The following is a 25,621-nucleotide window of genomic DNA, read 5'->3' on the forward strand; positions in this document are numbered from 1 at the left end:
AAATAGTGTCCGAGGCTCCAGCTGTAAGTTTCCTTGCTTTAGCGTCTGTTCTAATTCCTTATCACAAACTTAGCAAAGTGATTTTTAAGTTTAAAAAGTATTATTAATTTTATTTTACACCATTTTAGTATCGCCTTTAACTTTAGTTAGTCATTTGATTGATGTTTGTGTAACTGTAGGATGATCTCTAAAAGATTAATTAAGACTTTGAAAAAGATTTTGAAAAAGGTTAATAAGATTTTTAAAAGATTTTGCGCGGGTGATTATTATGATACTGACCGGGAGTGCAGCAAGTACTTTGTACATAGATTACATTAATCGCCAAATGCTTTTAAATACTTACCGTGCCAGAGGGCACTGCCTGATCACGATTGTCCACAAACCACACATAAATGCTTGGATTTCTGTAATTTTTAAGCATTACATAATTATAATCAATTTCAAGTTCAGTTTTAATACTCGTATTGGTGTTTCCTTTTGGTCTTACTCCTGTGACCTGTACGAGTGAATGGAAAGCATGGTTGGGAAATCTGCTGGGCGGGCACTGTAGAGAAACGATGATTTGCGCGTACACAGATACTGCAAGCAGCTGTGTGCGAGCATTGCGGTAGCAGAAGCAAACTGAACTGCTAAACTGACGTCCAAGAAACAAACTACGGGGCAATCCAATGAAAGTGTTTCTCATATCTCATAGGCTAAAAATTATTTCTGTGTGAACCAGTACCCTACTCATCTGAAGTTTCGGACCAAAATAGATACCAGTATGCGGCTTATCAGTGGTTAGTTTATCTACTACTATTTTGCCGCACGACAACTTGTACTAGTACTGTTATGTAGATACAATTTACAGAAACAGTAGTAATAATATTTCTCATGGATACAACTGGTCAAAAGGTTCATCGCCAGTGGTGCCTTTTAACGACTACAGCCGTTGTTATTGCGCTTGCCACTGGGATTTAGGATTCACTTCTCCAATGCGGATTTCAATGATTTCATTTTTGGAATACTTCACATATCGAGATACTGCATATCGCTTTGTGGTTGTAAAATTGCGGCTCTCTAAATGGTATGCGTGCGTAAAAATGTCGTTAAAGTTTATCAATAATGTGGGACACTTGTTCGATAAGATATGCAGTGCATGTCATATGCAATATGGACTTCATGGGCACGCGTCGGTATAATTTTTCTTAATCGCAAAATTAGATGGTCTTCGTTAACGCTATCTGGCACGAGCTTGCCTGATTTGGGATTCTGACTTACGTAAGGCTGTCGACAATATATGAACAATAACGTCGCAGAAATAGCGTTGTATGCCGCCGACGCCCGTCATCGATATTTATATTACTTATTATATTACGCGCTTTATAACTTGTAGAGTTTATCTCGTATTTACGCAATATGCATTTCTGCAGAAAATTACGACCAGCCTGTTGGACCGGCATGCCTGCAGTCCCGTTCCTAAACTGAGAACATTAAATTTTTATGCGTTCCGCCTTCTCACGGATATTATAATAACGTAAGTAGGTTATGCTATTAAGGGAGTCCAGTTTTTTATTTATGGCTCTCTGCTCCTGAATGTTGCAACAGAATAAGTTCGGTGCTTAATGATTACTGGTATAAGTAAAAGCCGTAGTGGTGCATTAAAATTGTTTATACATATTACGCAGGTGTTGTATCCCTGCGCGTACATTTGTATTGGGTAAATTTAATACGCATTGAGCATTGTTCTCGTTAGGGTGGGTGGTTAGTCATAATTGTGGTACTGATAAGATGTTTCTCAGCATGTACAGCATGAAATAATTTTTCTCGTTGTTTGGAATGATAAGCGTATGAGAGTTGCCAATGTTAACTGTAATGATAACATTTCTCATATTTTTATCTACTCGTACAATAATTCTTCCGTAGTTTCGTTCCGCAATGCAATAGAATCATCCATGATAAAGTTAAATTAAAAATTCCCGTATTTATTACAGGGTTTTTTCATAATGAGAATTTCTGGGGCCACTGTCAACGAAAAATGGTTCATTTTGCACACTTTAAATGAATTTGTCATAAATACTTGGCTGATACAGTAAAAACAATTCGAAAATTGAATTTTCCAATAACAGGAAGCGATCACCGATCATAAGCTCGTCCGCACCACCCACGTTTAGTGCAGTGTACTTCTGTGCTTAGCATTGTAGTTTGTCCATCCGCGGTTAATCAGTGAGCAGGCGTGGATTTATTAACATTTCAAAGCATAGGTGGAAGTGCCTATATTCCTGCTTTCTCCGTGGACATGTGGCGATCGATCACATCAGGTCGCCCGGTTTTATGAAAATTATGCGGGCGCGGTAATAACAAGCCATAGAGAAAGGCTATAAATGTTGCAGCCTCTACTCTCTTGTCTCGGCGTCATATTCCTATCCTTTTGGCTATTCATAACTACTACTGGTCTTCGTAAAATTCGGTCAGAAGAAAGGTTAGTTGAATGAACTGCGTGTGCATATGGATTCTGGAGCATATTTGCTCAAGCAGAATTGACAGTTGTTACAAATTCAGAAGCCGTCGCATAAGCCATTAAGTTGAAACTACGTTATGCAAGGCGTCCTGTACGACCACACAGCTGTTAACGTTGGTTGTAAGCAGAGAGTTAATTTTAATTGTTAAAGAATCATAATTGCACACCTTTAAATTCGCTATCCATTTACATTTTCTAACTGTCCACGACAGAATGAGGAAAACGTTAACGTTTAATAAACAGCAATGTAAAGCAGTCTACCAATTCCGCGGCACATGACTGTGCTCAATCACGGGTTAAAATTTGTATATTTTCATGTCAAATTTATTTATTTGTTAGCTTATTTCCTGAATGGACGAACATGTTGCCCGCTATGCAAACGTTATTTCTCGCATTACTCTCCACGTTTAGTATTACACAATAGCGTACATTTTTCAGTCCTGATGGACCTGACGGATTACTGATGGATTTCGCACCGATGTTTAAATTACAGCTAACGTGCTCGCATTAGCGTCGATTATGATATTCCAATACCGGTTGCGCCGATATGCTCGCAATCTTATCATAGCTGAAGTGCATCGCACTTTCTGTGTACGCACATGCACTTTAAAATTTTACTAATCCACTATATATCGTCTGTTTCGACAGCGGGCAAATGGATGAGTGGATTGTTATAAATGCATTGTGCGAAGTGCTGTTATTTTAGAGTCTACGGCACTGTTCTTTACAAAAGGGGATTTTTTACTGCCCATGGGATACACAACCACTATCTGTGCTATTCTTACGCCCCACTTTAATCCCGTTACTTCGCGATTTGAATTTAAATCTTGTTTACAAACTGTAAATAATTCACTGGAACTGTATGGCGATCTCTTATGCTGCGGTTAATGGTCTACAGTCGTTTTCCAGAGTACTCGTATATATGGGAATGGTGATCTAGTGAACTTAGTCCCGGCGGGACAAAATCAATTTCTAAAACTGTTTGGGAATTAATGTCAGTTATTCCCAGTGTCATGCACCCGATTTCGGCTGCGGCGAATCGAGGTCAGCCGCAAATCACATAATTAATTAGCCTATGCTTTACTGACTTCGGGGCTGAGTGTAGATAGATTTGTCCATTTTTCTGTGGCAATGCGATAAAATGGATTCACTGTACAAATTTGCACACTTTTTCTCGTGTACTCTCCGATCGCCTGTACACACAACCATTAAGTGTTCGTTGGCTTTTTACAGTTGATAGCTTTTTAGGTACACTCAACATACAACTTTGGCATTCCCGACAATTATTCAAATAACTTAAGGCGCTTTATCGGAATATTTCTGCTTACTATGGTGTAAAGTCAAAGTGACTACGAAGCATGCGCGCAACGGTATTTTTATATAAATTTACGTAATGATGCATCGATTCAAAATTCTTTACATTATCCATGTAATATTACTTCCGCACCGATGAATTTATGATCACACACCCGAGTTCGAGTAATCCTTCGAGTTCGAGAACTTTTAAGTGTAAAAGCATTCCAGGCGATTATTGGCTTTACAAGTTAACACTTTCTCCAACAGCGATCTAACACCCTCCATTATAACAGCGAGTTAAAATCCATGCCAAAACCGTGACCGGTTTTTGATACGTTTTATATCATTCAGTCGACTTGACCGCATGCAAACTCAAAGTTTGGATAAAAAATGACCGCAAAGGTGACTGTGATGAATGACTCAGGCCTTCAAGATACCGCTACGCCAAAATCTGATTAAAATAATCACCTTTCGTACAGCGTACAGCGCTATTCACGCTTCAGTTAAGAGTACTTTGCCGTTGTGCAGAAACACGAGTCACTTGCTGCTGTCACTATCAGTACTATGTACTGTTCATAGTTTACAACTTTGCAAAAATATCCATGCATGCAAGGACACCAGTGGATTGTTCGCGATATGTTTTGCAGTTGCTGACATTTGGCATTTTTGCACTTATAGATTGGCTAACGTCCACAGAGTTTCGATAAACAAGCCATCGATTTGAGTAGCGGAAACCTTTCGGGAGCATGGAAATTGGGTGAAAGTGGATCAAAGCGCCATGACGCTGTTGTTATGCTGGAGGAATTAAAATTACTCATATAGAGACACGTTGTTGATCATATATATATTCCTGTCGTTTAACTCTCCACCATGATGACGGGATCGACAGATGCGGATGCCGACAATATTAGCGCCAAAACACTAACGGCTAGCAGCAGCACCGGCACAGGTCGGAGCAACGGTTCCGCCGGCGACCGGAACAGTATCCAGGATGATACATTATACCAGCCATCGATTTTCATTCGCATCTTTGTCGGGGAATTCAATGTTACGGTGAGTGAGCGCCTGATTCATCCAGGTTGCATAAGGTTAATAAATAACCAAAGATGGCAGGCGATGATTATGTGCCTGGAATCCAGGGCAAACAGTTTCTGGACTGTGGCGCAATGCATTACCTAATGACCAAGTTTGATTGTGCTCCGAATATAGATTTCCGGTGCGCTGAAGAATTCGTGTTGACAATTGATCGTGATTCGTAACACAGACGTAATGTATGCATGCAAGATTCTGCAGCCGAGTTTGCACTTCGCAGAAAATGCAAAAATGGCATGAAAACCTTAATTAATTGGTCGTATTAAGGTCACATACACACTTCCAAGTATGATACGAAGATATCTGGAAACAAAAGGTTTTTCCATTGAAACGCATTCGTCCCAAACAAATGCATGTGACATTCGAACAGACAGTGCCTGCAATAAATTGGACGCGACTCATTACGTTTTCTTTAAATTTCCGTTTTTCCCTAATCAGGGAGCATGCGTACAGGAATTTGTTTATAGGTTTATGTCACACAATATTTTTTAAGCTTTTGAATTACAAGGTATAAATTTGTTTTTTTCCATATTTAAAATTAGCCCTGCGCGTAAAATCATATATTATTCTGTTATGCATATACGGAAGCGTGCTTATTATACTTTCAACAGAACCATAAGCCGCTGTGTCAGTTATTGGTGGCTCTCCAAAGTCCGAGATTAATGGACGTGCACATTTGAAAAAAGTCTGTTTTAGATTTTGCAGTTGCGCTTGTCAAGTTGCGTAATGTTTAAAAAAGCTGAATCCTTCGTTTCATTTCATAAACATGATGACGATGGCTATCGAGTTTTGCCATTAACCTACATACAGAGCTTCCAGAAACGTTGGCGTATCATGAATTCTTTAGGAAGCTTACGGCATTTATGAAGAAAGCATTTCGTGAAGATTTATCTTCCTGATTTGAATAATCTTTGTCAAGCGTTTCCTTTTCTGCGTGAAAAAACGGAATGATAGTGTGTATCTTTTCCAGCTCTCTCAGTGTAATTCGGCACTCCAGGTCATTGATTTCTTTAAATGATCGAAAGTGATCGTAGTTTACACGATTTATAGGCAAAATTTGTCTCTAATGACACGAATATTGCGCAACTATACCAGTGTATTGTTGCATTTGGTACTGATTAAAATATAAACAACCTACCCTGGAAAATACTACGAATAGTGGGGTGATATTGAAAGTAGCTGGCAAATCTGTTGTGTGCATTGTTGAATGTTCATATATTTATATGCTGTTCTTGGATTCGCAATCCTGCGGTGTCTGTACCTGTGAGAATGTAGGCGTCTTTGCAAATGGATGCTCTGTTTTAGAATATCTGTTCCGGTTCCTTCTTTCAATAGACTCGAAAATATTGTGCACAAGTGAACATGGGAAGGTGCCTACGGTACTTTGAAATTATCATGAGGTGTCTCTGATCATAACGTTTCGTTTTCCAACGCTTGCCAAAAAAACGTTCTCACGCTACAGTTTAAGTGGTTCTTTGGTTCGGCACTTATCAAGTGGAATGCTTTTGGGCATTGTCTCGCGCTTTTGTGTCTGTTATGTGGTGGGGCCGTCACGTTACGGCAGGACCCTTATGGAAGTTATAGGAAACATGAGTTACTGAGTATATCGTATTTTCTGTACGTTTTGTGTTTTAATCTATACTTTGAAATTTATTACATAATGAATATTACACACATTGTGGATAGGAATCTACCAATAATACGAGTATTTGGTACGATTGCCCATAGGTATAGGAGCGTAATGCGTTTACTTTAGATTTAATATACCGGTGCCATTGTACCTACAAATAAAGGTATCATGATATTTTCTTGCGCCAGTTTTATCGTTTAAATTGCGCATTCATTATAATATGCAGAATTTAGGTTTTTTATCCGCAGAAATATTTTCCTACGTAAATGACGATTTGTTACATATCGAAATATAGCATACCGCCGATACCGGTACCGGCGGTACGTGCGTTTTCTTGCATATGACAATTGTTCTGGTTCCACGCAGCTGCAACGTCGCCATTATACGGTTGTTCGGCATTCCTGTAGGGAAACTGGCATTGCCTTGGATTTTTTATTTACTCATTGCTAATCCACGCGTGTCGACCTCGTTCATTTGCTGCTATATCACATTTACCTTGCAATACTTGTACCCTTTGTAACCACCATTGAATTCGCTATTGGTTGGTTTAGCAGCGGTTTGAGTAACACGGTGTATTGATTTCTTTTGCAGCCATAGAGTGAGAACTTTTTTATACAGAGCACATTTGCGTTTTATGCAGATTTTTGAGGGAAGGCGGTAACTTGAAGTCTTGAACTAATAAGTTTTGAAAAATATGTAACATTGACAGTCGCGTTATTTGTTTACGTTGTTTACGCTTGTTTGTCTATACAGTTTTGACTTTGTCCTTATTAAAGTGGGCATGAGAAATGCTGTATCCGATGGAGTGTAAAATTTACATCATGCTTGTAAGCATTTTCACGGGCAAAGAGTAAAATATATATACACCACAAGCGTAACTTTCGGAAACTCTGAAATGTGAATCGTTATTATTAAATAAAGATTAATATTATCCTCTATTCCAGATATTATCAGATACTGCTCAGCTTAAAAGAAACGATCGCGAAATTTTGTGCCAACAGCTTTTTACTTATAGTTACAGCGGCAGTTGTGAAATTTACTGTTATGTACTCACAAACGGGCGCAATATCATTTCTGTGTGCACTATGCCGGGCTTAATTTTTGTATTTTATGATTTTCTAGAAAACAGATTACTACATAATCTGAAATTGCTCATAATTCATACAGTAATTTGCTTTAACAACGTAAAGAAATATCATCAGCACTCCTGTAGAGCTGCAAAAGTAGACAATAGGTTATCGATAACATCCAAAATGATTAATGCAGTGGTGCGGCACTAAATGTTTAATTCTTGCAATAACGCTTATTGTGGTGTAACAGAGTACCACCCATGCATAAGAAACACCAAGTTGAAGGTCGCCGTGGATTTGCTGTTGACTATATTGAGAAAATGCGGTAGCAGCAATTGATCACGAAAACATCGTTAGTAAGTTGACTAAATGGATTTAACCTAGAATACAGGCTGCATGCTGTTTTCTGGCCATCTACAAATTAATCGCATTGTATCAAAAAAGTGTAGCAAGAGTGCGAACTTTGATGCGCTAAGTCAATTACAAATTCATCAAACCATAAATAACAAACAACATGGCGAGCGCATTAATAATTTTCTTGGAGAGCACTTAAATAAAAAATGTGTTTTTTCAATATTTAACTGCGTGTGTTATCGAAGCAATCTTCTATAAATGTATAGCGGCATAGTTAAGAATTGTCTACTGAATGTCTATGGGAAACGACACTTCTGTAAGTTTTCGGTTTAACAAGAAGTGTGCTTAATTATTAATAATGGTCAGTTTAAGAATTTATGAGCATAAGCTTATCAATAAAAATCGTGAATTAATCTGTTACGCAATCTATTATTAAGAGCTTTGTACAAAAAGACCATTCAGCGAATTTACTAACTTGCCGTTGATCTCCTTTTCTTCTGAAAATCTTGTCTTAAATCTGCGACTAATTCATGCACAAGCATTTTATATGCCTTGGCGTTACCTTGACACGTACTTACGATTCACAGCTCAGTGGCTGATAAGTTACCGGTTCAATAAGATTTTAAACTTACGGTCTGATTGCCTAAGGTGCATTCAGTCGTGAATGTGTGCAGCATACAATGTTCTAGCAAAAATTGTTATTACTACGACCGCGTACTTGGTACTTGGAATTAATTTTTCACCAGTGAGAAATATGCCCTGAACTGGCTAGCAGAACCTGCTTTTCGTGTCGTCGTTTTTTTTAAAGTTTGACTTACTACGCACGTAGTCAAGATTTTTTCGTTCGTTTGTATACTATAAGCGAAAAAACTGAGAAATTCCTGATGGTTCCGTATTGCATCTCGATAGATCGTAAATGCCGTCGAGATTGCCGAGCAGGTGCAGCATTTTTGCCCCGGCCAAACACATGTACAGGCTCCTGTGTGTTTGAATATGACTCCGATATCAAGTGTCGCAACCGTATCACTTGACCGTTTCTTTCTGCATGTTTTTTGCCATCATACTGGTCAGAATGTTCTTCGTCAGTTTGTATTGATGGAATGATGGCACATTCGCACTGCTGCACTTGTTGCAACTTGATCGTAACGAGCGCCGAGCTTCTGATTGCTGTCACTTAATTAAATATGTATTTGCTGCATGAATAAATTATTCCCCTATTCACCGAATTTGGACAGCAGCCGGAACAGTGCTGCTAATATTGCACAATATACAAATCCGTTTTTTTGCTGTGGTTTTCCCAAATAGCATTTGAACAAAAAATTACCTGTTACGAAATACCATGGATAATCATTCACTATCACCATCGGAATTTGGTAGTCCAGATGATTATCCACCTTTAGCTAATCCCATGGATAAAATTTATATGCACACCCCGCGCTCCAACCGTGTCCATTTGGCCTATGTTGGATCGTCAGTGGTTATTATTTTTGCCAATGTATGCAGTACTTTTGCAGATTTCTCCGAATCTCTGCTTGTATTAACAGAGTGCATTTGAATTGCTATCAGCCGGAAATTCTTTTATGTATAATATGCGCCAGTCGATAACATGTTTGCTTTGATTGCTCATTTACTGGATTAACGCATTGATAAACGTCCAAACCAAAATTATTGTATTTTCTTTGCAGAAATGTCTTCAATTTCCACCCACAACGCCAATTTGGGAAGTCAAGCAGAAGCTGTTTGCAACATTGCCAAAGGTAACCAATCAATTTTATCCGGCAGGTATTTAAATCTACGATGCTTCACTACGTTAGTGCAAAATGATACTGTTGCAAGAGAAAAGGTAATATTATTATTTCAGTTTATTTATTTATTTTACGATAAGTTGATGTAAAATTGTTTTCTAATTCAAAACCCATCTAACAAATATATACCAGGTTTTTGTGAATGTAATATCACGTAGTGCGTAGTAATGACCGATACAAATTCTGTGATTCTTCGCTCAAAAGCATATGTTGCATTTATTATTTGGTTTTCTCATTGTCGTAGCTCACAGATTTTGCGCATCTGCAGATTATAGGCGATAAAAACCGGTTGCAAGCGACGACACAAACTTTTAAAAGCGTGTTATTAAAATTGTCACCGCGTTATTAATGATATATACGGACAGTGCGGTATAGTAAGATATCCGACCCTGTTCGTTACTTTGGTTTTGAACTTTCCAAAAAATTACAGTAATACCGAAGAGTGAAGCCACTAATGATGTAGTATGTTCTGATGAATTACTGATTTGTATAGCCAAGTGTGCGAAGAGTATAACGCATTCAAACAGTATTTGAGACATTTTTAGCTATGTTTTGGAAAAAATATGTACTTTTTGGTAAATAAAGTCTTTATGAAAATGCCTCGGAAATTTGTAATTTGCAGCAGCTGTTGCTTTCCGCCACCTTATCTGTCGCCTGTCGTCCTTAACTATCGTTGTTAACTACGTGGGTGCCACGTAATTAAACGTTCACGCACGGAAATTACCAAGTTACATTAGGCTTAACGGCAGTATTAATCGTTGTGCCAGCGACAAACGACAGCAGCGTAAAATATTTTTTGCCTAAATGATTATTATGAAATCTGTCTCTCTTTTTCAGGAATTGAAAGACAGCTTCAATTATGGCCTCTTCTGTCCGCCCTACAACGGTCGTGCCGGGAAATTTTTGGACGACGAGCGTATGTTGCAGGATTATCCGATGCCTGGACATGTTGGCTATTTGGAGGTACGCACACCACTACAAATAGATTTACAAACGCCGGCGCTAATCTTATGCCATATCGTCAACAATATCAATCATAACTGATTGGTTTAACGCAAGTTTTAAGAGAGCAGAATTTTGGCGAACGACTTTGTCCTAATCGTTCATAGTACCATATACCTTAAGTTCATTTATGATGAACCCGTCCATCTATGTCAAAATGTACATGGCAGTGTTAGATTGAATTACGTGATGTTGCACTCGCACTCGGCAGTTTTCAGTGCAGCCACCCGTTTGTCCATTGTTTCCTGTCATCAACGACTTCAGTTTCTCAAGATATAATAATTGCAGTTTACTTACATCAGATCATGCTCCGCTAGTTTATTGCGCATTATAGAAAAAACTGAAATGATTTTGTCACAGGTTAACCATTTCGTACATTTTTTTAATTTTAATCTGTTTTGCATTACGCTGGGAAAGTTAATATCTGCATTGTTTGGTTAAGCTACCTTTAAAATTTAAAATTTTTCATCAGATTGGCGTACGAATAAAACTTTATGAAGTGTTATTCATTTTCTTCGATATTTGCATTTGTTTTCCAAATATTCACAATCCGAATTTATAGTTCTGCGCCTTTCGCTGGTGCTTTTTATTGGATTATAGGCCGTATTCAATAAATATGATTCACTGAGCATGCACGCAAACCTGTTTTAATGAAAACAAAATACTAATAATTTTTGTATAACATAAAAACTGTAAAACTTTATGAGTAATGTAGCGATTCTATTATCGCATCGACATACGTTTTTACAACACTGCCGATGATGCAGTCACTTTTCGCAATGGCTCTGTCTGTATTCTTTATGCGCTGTGGGCATATCATAATACGGTAATTATTACCATGTCTTTACTTTAATAACGAATTCAAATTTTTTTCCCGTGGATCGTTTATTTGTCTTTCCGCCCACATTTGTTTTGTTGTTCTCATTAGCTGCAAATCAACAATGATACTTTTAGGTTCACTGATTCAGTTGTGAGCAAATGATCAAACAGGTTTCGGTATACCGGGGCGGATTAGCTGTGCGAAACGACAGAAGAAATGTTTGACTGATGATATTAAAAACTGTTAATCTGGAGGAAGAAATCTGCTTCTTTGTCATAGCGGAAGTGATGTGCGATTTTTTCCCATCGCTCACAAAGCAATAAATTGTGTGTGGCTTTTTTGTCACAGACTTGATTAAAGGTGTCGCAGTAGGGGGTGATTAGTTTTATTGATCTCGAAGCACTTACTAATTCATATGCATGCATACGTAGGTTCTTGCTGTTTCAATTTAAGAAGTAGTTCTTGTACTGTTTATCGCGACCACCCGAGAGCCCTAATATAAAAGAGTGCTGCAGATTCCCACTTTCCACATAATTCTTCGAATACCCTGCTCTTCAAAAACCATGGCTGCTGAAAATGATAAATTTTGAAATTTCTAATTTTATTAAAATTAAACTTCATTCGATAGTCTAGAAAATTTTAACCTTCGAATGATTGATATTTTTTAATACACTGCGGAACTGTTTGGATACATGCAGGCGTACGTGTATGCGCAAAGCCGGCGGACATTAATTTCCATTTTACAATCGAGCAACTCCTCCGGCTCTTAGGAAAATCTGAATTAAAATCAGGGTTAGTGGTGATTTTGAACTCTTGATCAGAGGGTAATTGTTTAGCGGGTTTTTTATTATCTCTATATGGAGTACGCACTACAAACCGTAAAGGAGGTTGCCGTTAAGATACCGGTTGACCGTGTTGAGCTGGGGTGATAAGTATAAGTATATTCTCCGACCATGTTTTTTGCCCCATCGCTGCTTTACCTTGTTTTGACGACCTTGATTTCGCTCAAGCACAGCGCAGCGTAATCTCTGAGAAAAACGAGTGAGTTACGGCAAATGTATGTAGTATCGCAGATGAAATAATATTGCATGCACAACCAACAATGTAAGTGCGTTCTACTTAAGGTTGCTGGATGATATACTGTACACGATGATTACAGATTGATGGTTGTAATTGTTATGTACGGCGCTCTTCTTTTTTTCTTACTTTCGTGTGCCGATCGGGCAATACATTCAAGAATGATGGAGTGAGGTGTTCGGTGTGATGGCGTTGCGACTTTCGGCTGGCTGTTTTATGTCACGGCTACCGTAAGCTAGATGAGCCAGAATCAATTGCTTGTACTTGTGTCCGAACTGCGGCTTCTGCGGCTGCATACTGGTTGTTTTTTTGTTAAACTAGACATCGTGTGGTTGCACAAAATTGGTACCTAATTAGAAATTAACTTGTTATTGGTGTGATTTTAAAATCTGCGGTCGATACTGTAAAGTAATCATCTAAAACACAGGCGGTTGCGTTATAAGTCCTTTAATCGAATTAGCTTCTGCGAAATGTTCTGAGACTGTCGTGGATATATCATATCTGGTAATATGCGAACATTGTTTTTTGCTTTTCTATACTTGCGTATATTTTTTCATAAAAGAATGCAGATGCCTAGTTTTGCATTTTGCATGCTTTATGAATTATTAGTCAAGAGTCCGATGCCGACTGCGGTTCGGTCTTGACTAAGTTTACTAACCCGAATTTCCGGCTCATTAGCGAACCGCAGCGGCGGCCTCAGCGGCGCTCCGCCCCAACATAAGTGACACCTTTGGAAAAAGATGTTAGCCGCTGAACACGAGATAGTAATTTTCTTTCTCTCTATGCATTGCAGCTCAAATACAAACGGCGTGTCTACAAGATGATGAATCTGGACGAGAAAGTTTTGAAACAGTTGCATTCAAAGGTAAAGAACTCGTCTCTTTGACCGGCACCGAGTACAGAAACTGTTATCATTGATAATACCAATATTGACGCACATTGTGTGCGAGCGGCTACTCGGCGGTAGTCCACTTGTTTGTGCTGTGCTTTGGAATATTATGCGCGGATTGATGCAAGTCCATCTTACGAGTATTATGCATTAGGCCAATCTGCGGAAATTCATTGACTATGTGCTCACGGGACAATCGGACAAAATCTGTCGGTTGTGCGAAAAAGGCTTGGATCCAAATTTTCATGATTTAGATTCTGGAGGTAAGGGAGGAAAGTCCGCTTTTAATTCTATCGTCATTTTTGAAAAAATATTTTCATGTCATCGTTAAGTAGTTATATCTGTATTAATACGAATTTTACACTTTACATTTTCAGAAACACCTTTAACGATTGCGGCTGCACTGACTGAGCCGGCTCCTGTTCTGGCGGCTCTCGTTAACGGTGGCGCACATCTTGACTTCCGGGCACTTGATGGCTGTACAGCACTGCACCGAGCCGCCCAACGGGATAACTTCAAAGCTTTACAAGTATGTTTAGTAGATTACGGCGGCATTAAATGTGTTTTGCGCTCCAAATTGATAAGATTAGAAGCGAGATAGGCAATCAATAGCCGTGTTATATAACTGACGCTGTCTTTAGCGGTGCTGCTGTACACTGCAATAACTGCTGTGATTTACGGCGGTCACGTTTAATATGGCTAAAAGCTGGGAATTATTTACCAGGTTTATAACCAGATAGGAAATAATAAAAGCAGTTTAATTATTCGTCCGTTAAACCGCAAACGTAATCATAGTAATTATTCAGAACAAGAGTGAAAACATGTGGTGTAATATACATTAATATCGGTTTGGCAAATGTTTTTGACTGAGTGGATTAAGGAGTTGATACCTTAAAGACGACCGTGATAACGCCATAATCTATTATTAACCTACAATTGTTAAACAGCTTTGCTGAATTGTTAAATAGTCTAAAATGAGTTTTGCTTGTAGTTCTTTTGTTTAACTTTGAGATGTCCATCATAAATTGCTGCGGTGATCCGCTTTAGCGGAAATTATAGCTTGTAATAAAAGAACAGAACGCATAATTATTTCATAGATATTCCGAAGTATACGATATATAGTGATTTATAACGAAGCTCGTTGTTCTTCTTTTATACTTACCTGTTCCGTTTCGTTAGCTTTGTAACGGTTCCCATGCTTTTGTCATTCTTCCGTACTCGTACAGATCATCGTTCGCAAATTTCGCACGCACTGTGCGTGGTAGAAGATTTGTATTAAAAAAACTTCTTAGATATGTATGAATACAAAATTAAAGCTGCAAAACGTTTCCTTTATTAAAATACGAGTAGTAGCGGCTGTTTGTTTGTTATATTCTGGATTAAATTACTGTAATTTTGACTATTTTATAGGGCTTGTTAGACTTGGGATCGTCTGCAAATTACAAAGACGCGAAAGGATTAACGCCTCTGTATTATTCCGTTACCCACGCAAAAGACCCTAATTTATGTGAAAAGTTATTACATAATTATGCGATTCTCGGCACAGTTGACTCACAAGGCTGGGAGGAAATTCATCAGGTAAATCATTGACGCATTATTTAATATTTGTGCTATATATATGCATGCATTTTCTTGACGTAATTTATTTACAAGCATATTATAGCCAAAACAAACATCCTGTTTATACTTAAACAGTTCTACTAAACATTTTTATTTCTTACCACTTGATCGGTAAAAATAATGACGACGGTATTTTGTGAAATCTCTGAATTTATTGAAATAGAAGCTCGAATTTTGCAATGGAAAATTTTGGAAAACCTTTAGCAATGTTACTGCGATTTTTACATTATGCTGAGTTAACCGCATTAGATCATTATAATTGTTGAAGAGTTATGTAAAGCACAATACTTACTTCTGACAGCTAAATTAGCTTCAGTTACACTTATGGCCAGTTTGTCCTCAAATCTGAGGTTAATCTGCGTAACTGAGCGTGGCGTTTGATGCCGTACAGCAGTGAAGAACACGATGTACACTCACGTTCCAGCTGTTTGCCCAAGGTCCATTGTCTAGTTCAGCGCTTCTGTAACAAAGCTCAACATTGTCCTCCTTTTGAGTGTGCTTGTGTTTTTTCTCTCGACAGGCATGTCGGTATGGTCATGTCCGCCATTTGGAACATTTGATATTTTACGGTGCGGATATTGATGCGCGTAACGCGAGCGGCAATACACCGCTACACACTGCCGCTGTCAATAATCAGGTGCGTGTATATGTGTGTATATGTTTGCGTTATTTCAGTTTTTTGAAGATCTTTATACGACCATCGGGAGTGTTGTAATAGTTGCGTCACTTTGCACTTTATTGATCTACTTGAGAAAAGGAAAAACTTGCCGTTCAGAGTACTTCCGGACAATGGCATATGCATGTTATACATTACATGATCTTCCATATATGGTTTATTAATCGATTTCCGTTGTTCGGAATCATGCTACAGGAGAGCTGTGCGCGAGTGTTGCTGTTTCGCGGGGCGGATAAGTATGCCAAGAATTATGCCAATCAGACCGCGTATCAAGTTGCGGTTATAGCGCAAGCCATTGAGCTAGCGGAAGTGATTAAGCGCCATTCATCCAAAGACGTCGGTACGTTAGTGTATACGCCATGCGGCGCTAACAAAATGCTACTTCGTCGTGTGTATCGTTTTTTATCCCGAGTTAAGTACCTGATAACTTGGTAACTGAAGGTTAATCTTTTGTAATCAAATTCAAAGTCATGTTTCGAAATTTTCTGCAACTTAATTCTTCTGCACACAGTGTGTAAATAGCGAAAAACGTTACTACAGATACTGCAATGTTTTAACTTGTAAGGGCATTTAATTGCGCATGGGTGCTTACTGCCGATGTGCAATTACAAGCATTAATAACTATTTCTTTAATAAAAACATATACTGCAAGTAACCACAAATCAAACTTTAGAGTAAGTAACATATTTCGAGAGGGTTTGTGTTAAATGTAAGTTGATATTTTTTTGTCAAAACTGCTAAGAAATCTTTCTCTCTTCAGTGCCTTTACGAGAGAAGCCGTCATTTAATCCGCGTCGCCGGCGCCGTAGCTGTAGTCCGAACAGCACACTGAGCCGCGCCAGCAGCGTCAACCGGCTGGGTTCGCGTTCGCCATCCCTGCGTAACGGTCCGTTAGCCAGTCCTTCGCCATCGATGCGCAGCAGCTGTCTCATGTTCTCCACGACCGGAAGTGTTTCGAGCAACGGTAGTAATTGTGAGAATTCCCATCCGAGCGAAGCGGACTTCTCCTCCTCCGGCGTGGTCACGGACAAGAGTTCCTGCAGCGATGAGAGCACCTGTACACCGATGAACCGGCCCCCCATCGCTACGACACAGCGCTCACGTGCCCATCATCCCAGCGTCTGCTCCGAGCAGATTCACACCCTCAGTCGGTCTTCCTCGCAGGCGTTCTCCGTCAAAAGTGTGCCGACGATGCGGGCCGATAGTGCGTTCTCCTCGGATTCTATGCCGTTCTCGTCACGTGATCCGTCACCGTCGGAGCGCGGTCTAATGGGTGTACCGCGCACGGTGACGCTGATGCGCGGGGGACATGGTTATGGATTTGTCCTGCGGGGCTCCAAGAGTGGCCATATGAGTATTAATCGGGATATTAATGTCGCGATGAGCGACAATCCGCCGGCGTTGCAGTATTTGGATGAAGTGGACCGCGGCGGTCCAGCTGATCTGGCTGGACTTAAAGCCGGCGATTATTTGTTGACGATAAATTCGGAAGATGTCAGAACATATCCTCACGAGAAGGCCGTCAGCTTGATAAGACAAGCTCAACATACCGTCACGTTGACGGTGCTTACTCCTCCGAGGATTCCCAGTCGCGCCGGAAGCGGAAGTAGCAAGTCTACTTTGGTCACAAGCAAATTTCGTAAAAATGGTAAAAGATTCAAGATAATTTGTTTATCCAATTTTTTAGTAACACTTACTTAAATAATGAATAATAATAGAAATTGGACATCTGTTCCATAATTAAATACATATTCAATATTGCGATACATAAAATAATGACCCAAAGTGCTGCAGTGAAAATAAAAATAAAATGCTTAAATCGTAAATTTTTTTCTTGTGGAGTTGTTATCCATGTATCTTACTAGTTGATCGTACTGTAGATTCTCGCATGGCTATTCCCCCGCCTCCGAGGAGAGACCCGCGAACTGCGCTGACCATTGGTCCGGAAAGAGCGAGGTCATACGTCGGCTTAAACGATATCGGTAAGTGTGAGAATTCGGTTCCGCCGAAACGAATGGCTCCGTAACTCCGGTTGCTGCAGTTTTACCGTCACTCGTCAATATGCGCATTGAAATTAACCTTAATATTATGGATGAATAGGTTTATTGCTTCGCTTCTAAGAACCATTAAAGCTGTTGTTGGCGCTTGAACATTAGGTCTACAGTTGTCATTTCCGCAGTTGACAAAGTTAACTAGAGGTTCATAATGGAGCAAGTGTTTTGTTGGTGGGCATAAGCCGAAGTATAATCGGTCTGGCTGGAAATGAATAAGTGCCAGTGTTGAGCCGTTTTTTTCGTATTCTTTACGATCCTGAACAATACACTAAGTGTTCTGTTAGGTGCAGCCAATCATGACACCATGACCAGTGAATCGGCAAAAATTGCCTCCATTCGCGCACGACCTTTATCGAAGCGCATAACGGCCAGCGAGATTGAGGAGCTGTTAGTGCGACAGGGTGCCGGTGCGGGCGGCGGCAGCGGCAGTGCCGCCTCGTCCACGGGCCGCAGTTCACCCGCTCCCAACTTATCGTCATTTGCCCCGCTGCCTCTCAACGACCGGCCCGACACCGTTCGCCATCTGCCCACTTCAGCGTCGTCATCATCAGCAGCCTCAACATCGTCGCGCGTCTTCACGAGTGTAGCCCACATGAAACGTCAACGCGCGGCACTTCAGCAGCAGCGTCGCAAGACGGATGTCGTTAGTACGGCCAGTCTCCATAAAGACTACCATAGCACTCCAGATTTGTCCGCTGAAGGAGCACCGGACGGTCTTGAGACGGGTGCCGGTGGACATAATAACGACGATACCGAGGAGCTGTACAGTGACACGGTCTTCCACGCCCACCACCACCACCCGGTTGCGGCTAATTATCATACGCTCAACAAAGTGCCCGATAGTCCTCAACAGGTTAGTTACTGATTTCCGCTATTGATCGCGTGGACAGTGGACATACAAGTAGGGAGCGCAAAAGTCGGCGGATAATTATGCCGCTAATTTGCACTATGCGACACTTAGCTGTGCCGGTCAATTGGCATTGCCACAGCCAGGGCGGTCAGTCACTTGTCGATTACGGATTGCGGTTAGCGCGCTTGGGCACGGCATGCTCTTCCTTGTCAAACAATAGAATAAATTGTATGGTCAGGATGTTTGGTTAGCCAAACAGCAACTGCCGTTGATTACACGGTCTTTTCACGGTGATAAGTATCCGTATTTGTTTTAAAGCGCGTGCCAAGGCAGACGCTGTACTCATTGACGCCTGAGAATGCCATCTTTTTAACAAACATATTTGGTCAGCTCATTAAAAATAGCTTTTTCACACACTGACCCACATACCGAGTTTGACGACATTATTTAACAAAGTTTGATCGACATCTACAATTGCAACAAGATCATATTGGCTGCTTATACAGTTACCGCATCACAACGGTTACCGCAGCGTTCCAACCACGCCCTCCGAGCATTCGGCATACGCGCGGCCTATCATCGCGAATCATAATACCGCCAGTGCCAAGCCGCCCCTTCCGCCCAACCGTCCCCCTTCGCACGCGGCTGCCGTGCACCATCCTCCTCCTGCACAGCAGCAGCACACGTTAAACCGCTCAACCGACCGTGCTTCCTCGCAACCGCGTTTTGTGCTGACCTCCATGAAACCCAGTCAAAGTCTGGATGAACGGGCATACGCGCAGGTGCGCTATTACAACGCCCCGCCCACCGCCGCCCCGGAGGATCCGGAGCCGGATTACTTTAGCGATGAAGACCGGTTGTCCTTTGCCTCGTCCGGCAGGAGTACCTCCACCGTCGCCACGGCCAAGCCCACCCCGATGCACGCCACCAAGGTCGTGCCGGCCACCGGCGCCCGCATGATGGCCAATCCACCGCCGCCCCCGCCGCCCCCCGTTGTCACCACGGGCGGTCAAACCTCCTTCGCCGCCGCAATTGCCAAAGCCGCCCAGGCCCGCCAAGCGAAAGCGGACGCCCAGGGCGGTGGCCAGCCGACGCCGTCGGCCGTGCCCCTGAAACCGGTGCAACCGGTTGCCGCTGCGGCTGCGGCAGCGTCCACGCCCGTGGGAACTGCCACGCCCAAACTGGACGGGTTTCAGTCGGAGCTGATGCGCGCCATCCAGCGGCGCAGTCAGGATCGTGATAGCGAGAGCCGGCGGAGTAGTACGGATGTTGACGCGGTTAACACGAAAGACGATACGGCGAACAACGCAGCGGCATCATCGGTGAAAGATCGGATTAGTTTTCTTGAGCGACAGACAGTGAGTGGACCGCGGAGTGTCAGAATCACCGGCATCACCAACGATCAGTCCTCGACGGATAACGTGCCGGATGCCGGTGATGTTCGAAGTGGCACAGACGTGTCATATGGGCGGAATGCAGCAGCTGTCACGTCGCCGATGAATGTCAGTATTCGCGCGGGTAAACCTGACACATGTCACACGGTGGGTGCACTGCTGGTGGGGGACGCCAGCAGCGGCTACAGTGAGATCGACGAGGGTACCGCCACCCGGTTCGGTGTGTTTCGCACGACGGGAGTGAACACATACCTGCGTGACCATGATTCCGCCTCCATCAATTCACAGTCCTCGGCGTCGACATTGTCGTCCGGGTATGAATCTCCGACGCTGAAGTACGGTTCAACCGGTGAACATTTGTGGACGGATCATCATCATGTACTGCGCCCGGTGTATGGGAATAAATTCAGTCCAAGTATAGACATCTTACCTGAATTAGTACCAGTTCCGCCCTTAGATTTTAATCCTACTTTAGATTACGAATCGAACGGTGTGAGTATTGCGCCTCCGCCGGAATTTTCTTAAGAACGGACGAAAAAGAGTTGAGAGAGAAACGGGACGAAAAGATTGCATCCGTGCATGGTTTTCGTTCGTTTTTTGTAGCGCTTTGTTGTTGATTAGCACGTTCGCCCCCGATTGTGATAGAAGTAACGACGAACGATGAGAACCAGGGATGTTTCCGGGAATACACTGTGCAATAACTGCCCCGATCTGGATATTAGAAACGTGGAGCAATTTTCTGATTTGCAGAGTTTTGATTTATTATTTTTGCTTTTTTTCTGTTTTTTTTTTCGGTGAAGATTGTCTGAGCTATATTTATTTGTGTGGTTCTGGTTTAAAATACCTGTGTAATGAATGCGTGAGACTGAGAGTTCGGGCCTAAAATACAAGTTGCCGAATTTACTTGATCAAAGGCGAATGCGTGCTTAACTGCATGTGCATGCACAATCCAACTTTTATACACTGCCCAGTGCCCATCTGCTCCTTGTTTCCTTGTTACCGATGGCTCAGATCACTTTAACACAACAAATTTGTTACAAACCGGACCGGGATTTCAAACGGTTTGACCAAACAGACGCATACATATAAACAATAATGTTCAATTTCTAACAAATAAAAACAGGAGAATAAAATCTTCCAACAAGTTCCAAAGGCATGTCCCGGAAGCAACCATACTGTTCAACATCCAAGGTAATCAAATGCATAAAATCTTTCCGTATACGGTATTTACATCACAGAACTTCAAGATCAACGTGGCGTACTTCCGGATATTTTTTCTGCAAGCGAAACCGGTGAAACTTCTGAAGCACACCTTTTCACGGAATTAAGGTTTCATTAAGGTAATTAATCCTTGGCGTTTATGCGCTAAACTAAGAAAGATTTCGAAATCTCGTTTCGTTTTTCACAACCCAAATTTACAGCACGTGCACAGTTAGCAAACAGTCAAAACCTATTCGCTCCATAATTACCTTGAGATTGGCTTCGATTCTATCGACTTCGGATCCCAGCAGATCAACAATGTTCTCGCCGTGTTTACTCATGAAATTCTCCAGCTCGTCGATCGTTTTAATATTCTGCACTTCCTGCACAAGATCAAAAGGAGGTCATGAAAGCTGTTGACATATTGGGCAGCGCCGCCATACAGAGTAATACAAACTACAAAATTGCTGCAGAAACTGGGCCTATTCATTTACATAGTTTACGCAGTGAGCGCTGCTGCATAATGAATGCGGCTCACTAAGAGGCCTACTAAGCCCACAAATACAATATTTGCCTTCAGCTCGATACCAACCTCCATCATCCTTTCCATATCCTGCTTATCGAGATATGAGCGTGTTAACTGGCGACCATCAAAATCAATTTCCGCCTTATAGCGAATATTCAGCCCACCAAGATCAATCGCTTTCACATCATACACCGATCTACCAAGCCACAAACACACACTTAATGACATCTTGATCCGGTCATAATCACCAAAGCAAATTCACTATTCAAGCAGAAATCAAGCGGAAAAACGGACTCACCGTACAAGGACATCGCTTTCCAGAACTTTCGTTAGATCCTGCTGTAAATCCAGCGGAATTGACCTTTAAAAGAGCCAGATGCGGTGAGAGACAATTTTTTTAAAAAGATGCTTTCAATATTCACCTTCCCACAAGAGCGACAGTGTTGGTGTAAATAATAAAAGAAGCCACCGCCCCCAACAAACCTCCAATGCACAGTGATCCGATACAGTCTGGTAGATGACTGTTATAATGTGTGGCCAAACCCATGGACAATCCACAAATACCCACGCCGAGGACGGCCGCTAGATCTTCCAGTAGAACCACGTTAACATTGGGGTCCTGACCACGCAAAACTGGAGCGAAATTGCGAGAGATGATTAAGGTTCCAGCCGCAGCTATTAACACATGTAAACAGCAACTAACGGTTTAAAACTTACCGTAATTCCATACAGTAACCCCTTGTTGCCGCGCATGTTTGCGAATTTGCCCAAGTGCAACCATCAATGTGCCTACAACCATTAGCAAAATACAATACAAACACATTTGGAAACGAAAAAAAAACTTTTTTCGTCACCTCCTTCCGATAAAAGGGATCCACCCAAAACAAAAAATGCCTACAAGAAGACGATTATGAAAAAATCAGTGTAATCTCAAAACTCAAATTTCAGCAACACTGCTTTGCACGCAACCGGGAATCGCAATTTCGAAATCGTAAGCCGACCTACACTTTTTTACCCATATCTACCCGGGAAGTTGAAACCTTTTTCATATAATGGATACTTGTACAACACACGCAAGCTCCGCGAGCGTACTTTTAATTCTAACAGTAACGTAATTCTTAACGAATACAAAGTGATACTGACAAAACATTTGGCTAGAAAGCCTTCTTTAATGTAAACGTAACACCCACCACCCAGTCATTGTAACTGTACATACCCAATATAACGACTGCACCGGTGCCGGATGGATTAAACCCATTATTCCGTGGTAGACAGATAATCCAAATCCAAAGAAGAAAATTCCCAAGCCACTGACCAAGGAAGACACATACCGCAAACTAGAATATCCGTATCTACAAATTGCATCATATCAGGAACTGTTCGAAAACACATCCAGGTAACGATTTTCAGGCTCAAACATCAAGTGATAAAGAACTTTGTCATTTACAGATATTGCGAACGGTTGTTCTAACGTAAAGAAGTTGTTTATAGCTCCAAAGAAGTTTATTTTCGTAATCTGACAATTTCTCACGTAGTTCTAATAGCACAAGGCTACGCATTACAGACTTAATATCACGAAACATGCTAGAAGGTAGAAACTAAAAATGCGCATCCAGTACATACGGATGCAGTCGATCCGGTTTTTTTGCGGATCCCATCAGACCAACGCCCAAAATAATCTAGAATGCCAATATAACAATTTTATCCATAGTTACATAAAGATCAAAAACATTTTTCTCACCTGATTGCAGGTATCCGCGAATGAATGGATAGATTCAGCAAACATACTGTGCGAACCCGTGTATAACCAGGCCAAAAACTTGAAAGCAAAATTTGCGGCGTTTCTGTTAGAAAACAGAGGGCTAGAGTTACGCATTTTACAGCAGACATCTAAACATAGTCTATGTACGACCACTACAAACTTACATCACAATAGCGGAATATACAACTCTCCTGGATCCTTTCAACATATCATTCTGTAAGAACGTCCTTCATATAAGCATATAAACGTTCGGACCGTCAACAAGTTAACAGCCAATGCCAACCTGAAAAGCATCTCGATCTTCCTGTTTCCCTTCTTGGCCGCGTCCTCTGGCAATATCCCGCAAAAGACGCTTAACGTTAGAAACCTCTGAAAACGAGACAAACATCAGCGACATCTGCAAGAAAAGAAACACAAAACAACCAGTAAGAACTATACTTACGCAAATTGTATTCCACATCGGCTTCACGTTTTTTCTTCTTTTCTCGCTGCAGAGCTTCCATACTTCCCCAGACTTCAACTGCTCTAAAGGGACAGAAATACATTACATGCTTGTCATTTGCCCGAGAAAAATCGTGTAACTTACAACTGTTTGTGCTTTTTTTTAAAAGTAGTACTTTTCAATGCTAACTGTGGACTTTTCCCGCAAAATATTTTGTAATATACAAATATCCCGATGCAAAACGGAAGAAAAACGCTATTTTATCGGTTTTTAAAACAGCTATCATACGACTTTAAGCAACAACTCCCTCGAGTTCTGAACAATTTCGTAGTCGAATAAAAAGTGCAAGAGTATGCAGGAGAGTATAAAACCCGAAACTCTAATAAAATTTTGCAGTAATTCACTAAATCCACGAAGAGAAAATATCATGCAAAATTATTATTTTGCGTACTTCAACGATAAAGTATGCAAAATACTTTATCGCACTGCGCGTACGTAGAGATAAATTACGTTCGTCTTAGATAAGCAGTCCTTACCGTTGCTCGACATCTTTCCTCAAATACACGGTCAAAGGAGGGGTATCCGTCACCGGGCTGCGTCGTGTGGTCTTCCGCAGATTCTCCAGATCTCTGCAAATGCAGGCCGCCCTACAGTGCGCAGTAAAAACGGTGCAAGAGCAGCAAGGCGCGTCTACTTGGGTTTCAAAAGGTAGTCCGTCAGGGCACGCACAGCGGGAATGTAGTTGTTGTCCGTGTAGGCCTGGCTGTAGTCGATCGGCACCCGCCGCATCCTCTTCGCCTCCGCCTTGGCCCGGTCCGACTCTTCGATGCTCTTCGGCGTCGCACTGCCTTCGGCGGGCTGCGTCGTGCTCGCACAGCGGACATGCGTGATTCGCGCAACGACGCTGCGCTTCACGTACCACTGCCACGAGCTTTGTGTCGATATCGCGAAGGGAAAGCCGACGGTGTGGTAATACTCTGCAAGCAAACGGCAGAAGGTTAGTCACATACGTTTTGGCAAAATAACACGGACTGAACAGAATGTCTGCAGTTTAACAGTTACAGTAATTTTAACGTCTTCAGTGGTGGTAAGAGCACTCATGACTTACGGCAGGTTCTGCATCCCAACCTGAACACGTCTTGGATTCGCAGCAAATTCGTACACGGGAGAGAGTGGATGGAACGTATCATGGTGGGAAGTTGGGAACATTAACAATCAACAATGCATGCGGAGAATGGATCTGGCAGATTTTGTTACTTTGAGATCCAAGAAGAGGAGATACACCAGTTCAGTCAACAGAGGCGATCGTAACTAACGGCAAGTTCGCAACATCCACAACGAGCCTTTCCGCACAAGTCAACGGTGATACTTCGGGATTCGAAGATATCACTGAGACCGCAGAATTCCACGGGAATTTACAGAAAAATCAACTGGTTTTACCAATAAACGTCTGTCCGACAAAACACGTAAAACTTCTGCTGAAGAAAAGATAATTACAGTAGCTGCCCGGAGCAAACAGCTAAATTAACCTGCAAGTTGCAACTTGCCACTGGTAGCGTTAA

At 41.5% G+C, this 25,621-nt stretch overlaps 2 protein-coding genes across 7 annotated transcripts; one reads left to right on the top strand and one right to left on the bottom strand.

Annotated features, from left to right (window-relative positions):
• Positions 1–705: 705 nt before the first annotated feature.
• On the top strand, positions 706–21,264 carry LOC129584842 (SH3 and multiple ankyrin repeat domains protein 1-like). Of its 5 annotated transcripts, XM_055477185.1 has the most exons (16): positions 1,157–1,260; positions 1,413–1,516; positions 4,475–4,849; positions 9,628–9,699; positions 10,585–10,710; positions 13,440–13,511; positions 13,690–13,798; positions 13,913–14,064; positions 14,946–15,113; positions 15,676–15,792; positions 16,027–16,171; positions 16,592–17,479; positions 17,712–17,813; positions 18,170–18,738; positions 19,242–20,544; positions 20,605–21,262. In XM_055477185.1, the coding sequence occupies exons 3-16, from the start codon at positions 4,667–4,669 to the stop codon at positions 20,652–20,654; spliced, it is 4,056 nt and encodes a 1,351-aa protein (XP_055333160.1). In that variant the 5' UTR covers positions 1,157–1,260; positions 1,413–1,516; positions 4,475–4,666; the 3' UTR covers positions 20,655–21,262. The 5 variants fall into 5 exon arrangements, with proteins under 5 accessions (XP_055333157.1, XP_055333160.1, XP_055333156.1 ...); XM_055477182.1 differs by lacking the exon at positions 1,157–1,260 and adding an exon at positions 706–1,066 and having other exon boundaries at positions 19,242–21,263; XM_055477181.1 differs by having other exon boundaries at positions 19,242–21,263.
• On the bottom strand, positions 20,997–25,576 carry LOC129584843 (proton-coupled zinc antiporter SLC30A9, mitochondrial-like). 2 transcript variants are annotated; one of them, XM_055477186.1, is made up of 16 exons: positions 25,168–25,576; positions 24,754–25,036; positions 24,596–24,688; positions 24,060–24,142; positions 23,901–23,986; positions 23,782–23,831; positions 23,597–23,699; positions 23,479–23,534; positions 23,072–23,207; positions 22,710–22,749; positions 22,573–22,644; positions 22,278–22,488; positions 22,154–22,216; positions 21,922–22,051; positions 21,599–21,712; positions 20,997–21,406 (listed from the first exon to the last, which is right to left on the bottom strand). In XM_055477186.1, the coding sequence occupies exons 1-16, from the start codon at positions 25,247–25,249 to the stop codon at positions 21,362–21,364; spliced, it is 1,647 nt and encodes a 548-aa protein (XP_055333161.1). In that variant the 5' UTR covers positions 25,250–25,576; the 3' UTR covers positions 20,997–21,361. The 2 variants fall into 2 exon arrangements, with proteins under 2 accessions (XP_055333161.1, XP_055333162.1); XM_055477187.1 differs by lacking the exon at positions 25,168–25,576 and having other exon boundaries at positions 24,060–24,137; positions 24,754–24,895.
• Between the last annotated feature and the right edge of the window lie 45 nt (positions 25,577–25,621).

Source organism: Paramacrobiotus metropolitanus, unplaced genomic scaffold (genome assembly GCF_019649055.1).
Source record: "Paramacrobiotus metropolitanus isolate TYO unplaced genomic scaffold, Prichtersi_v1.0 Parri_scaffold0000015, whole genome shotgun sequence".
In the NCBI taxonomy this organism is placed as follows: Eukaryota; Metazoa; Tardigrada; class Eutardigrada; order Parachela; family Macrobiotidae; genus Paramacrobiotus; species Paramacrobiotus metropolitanus.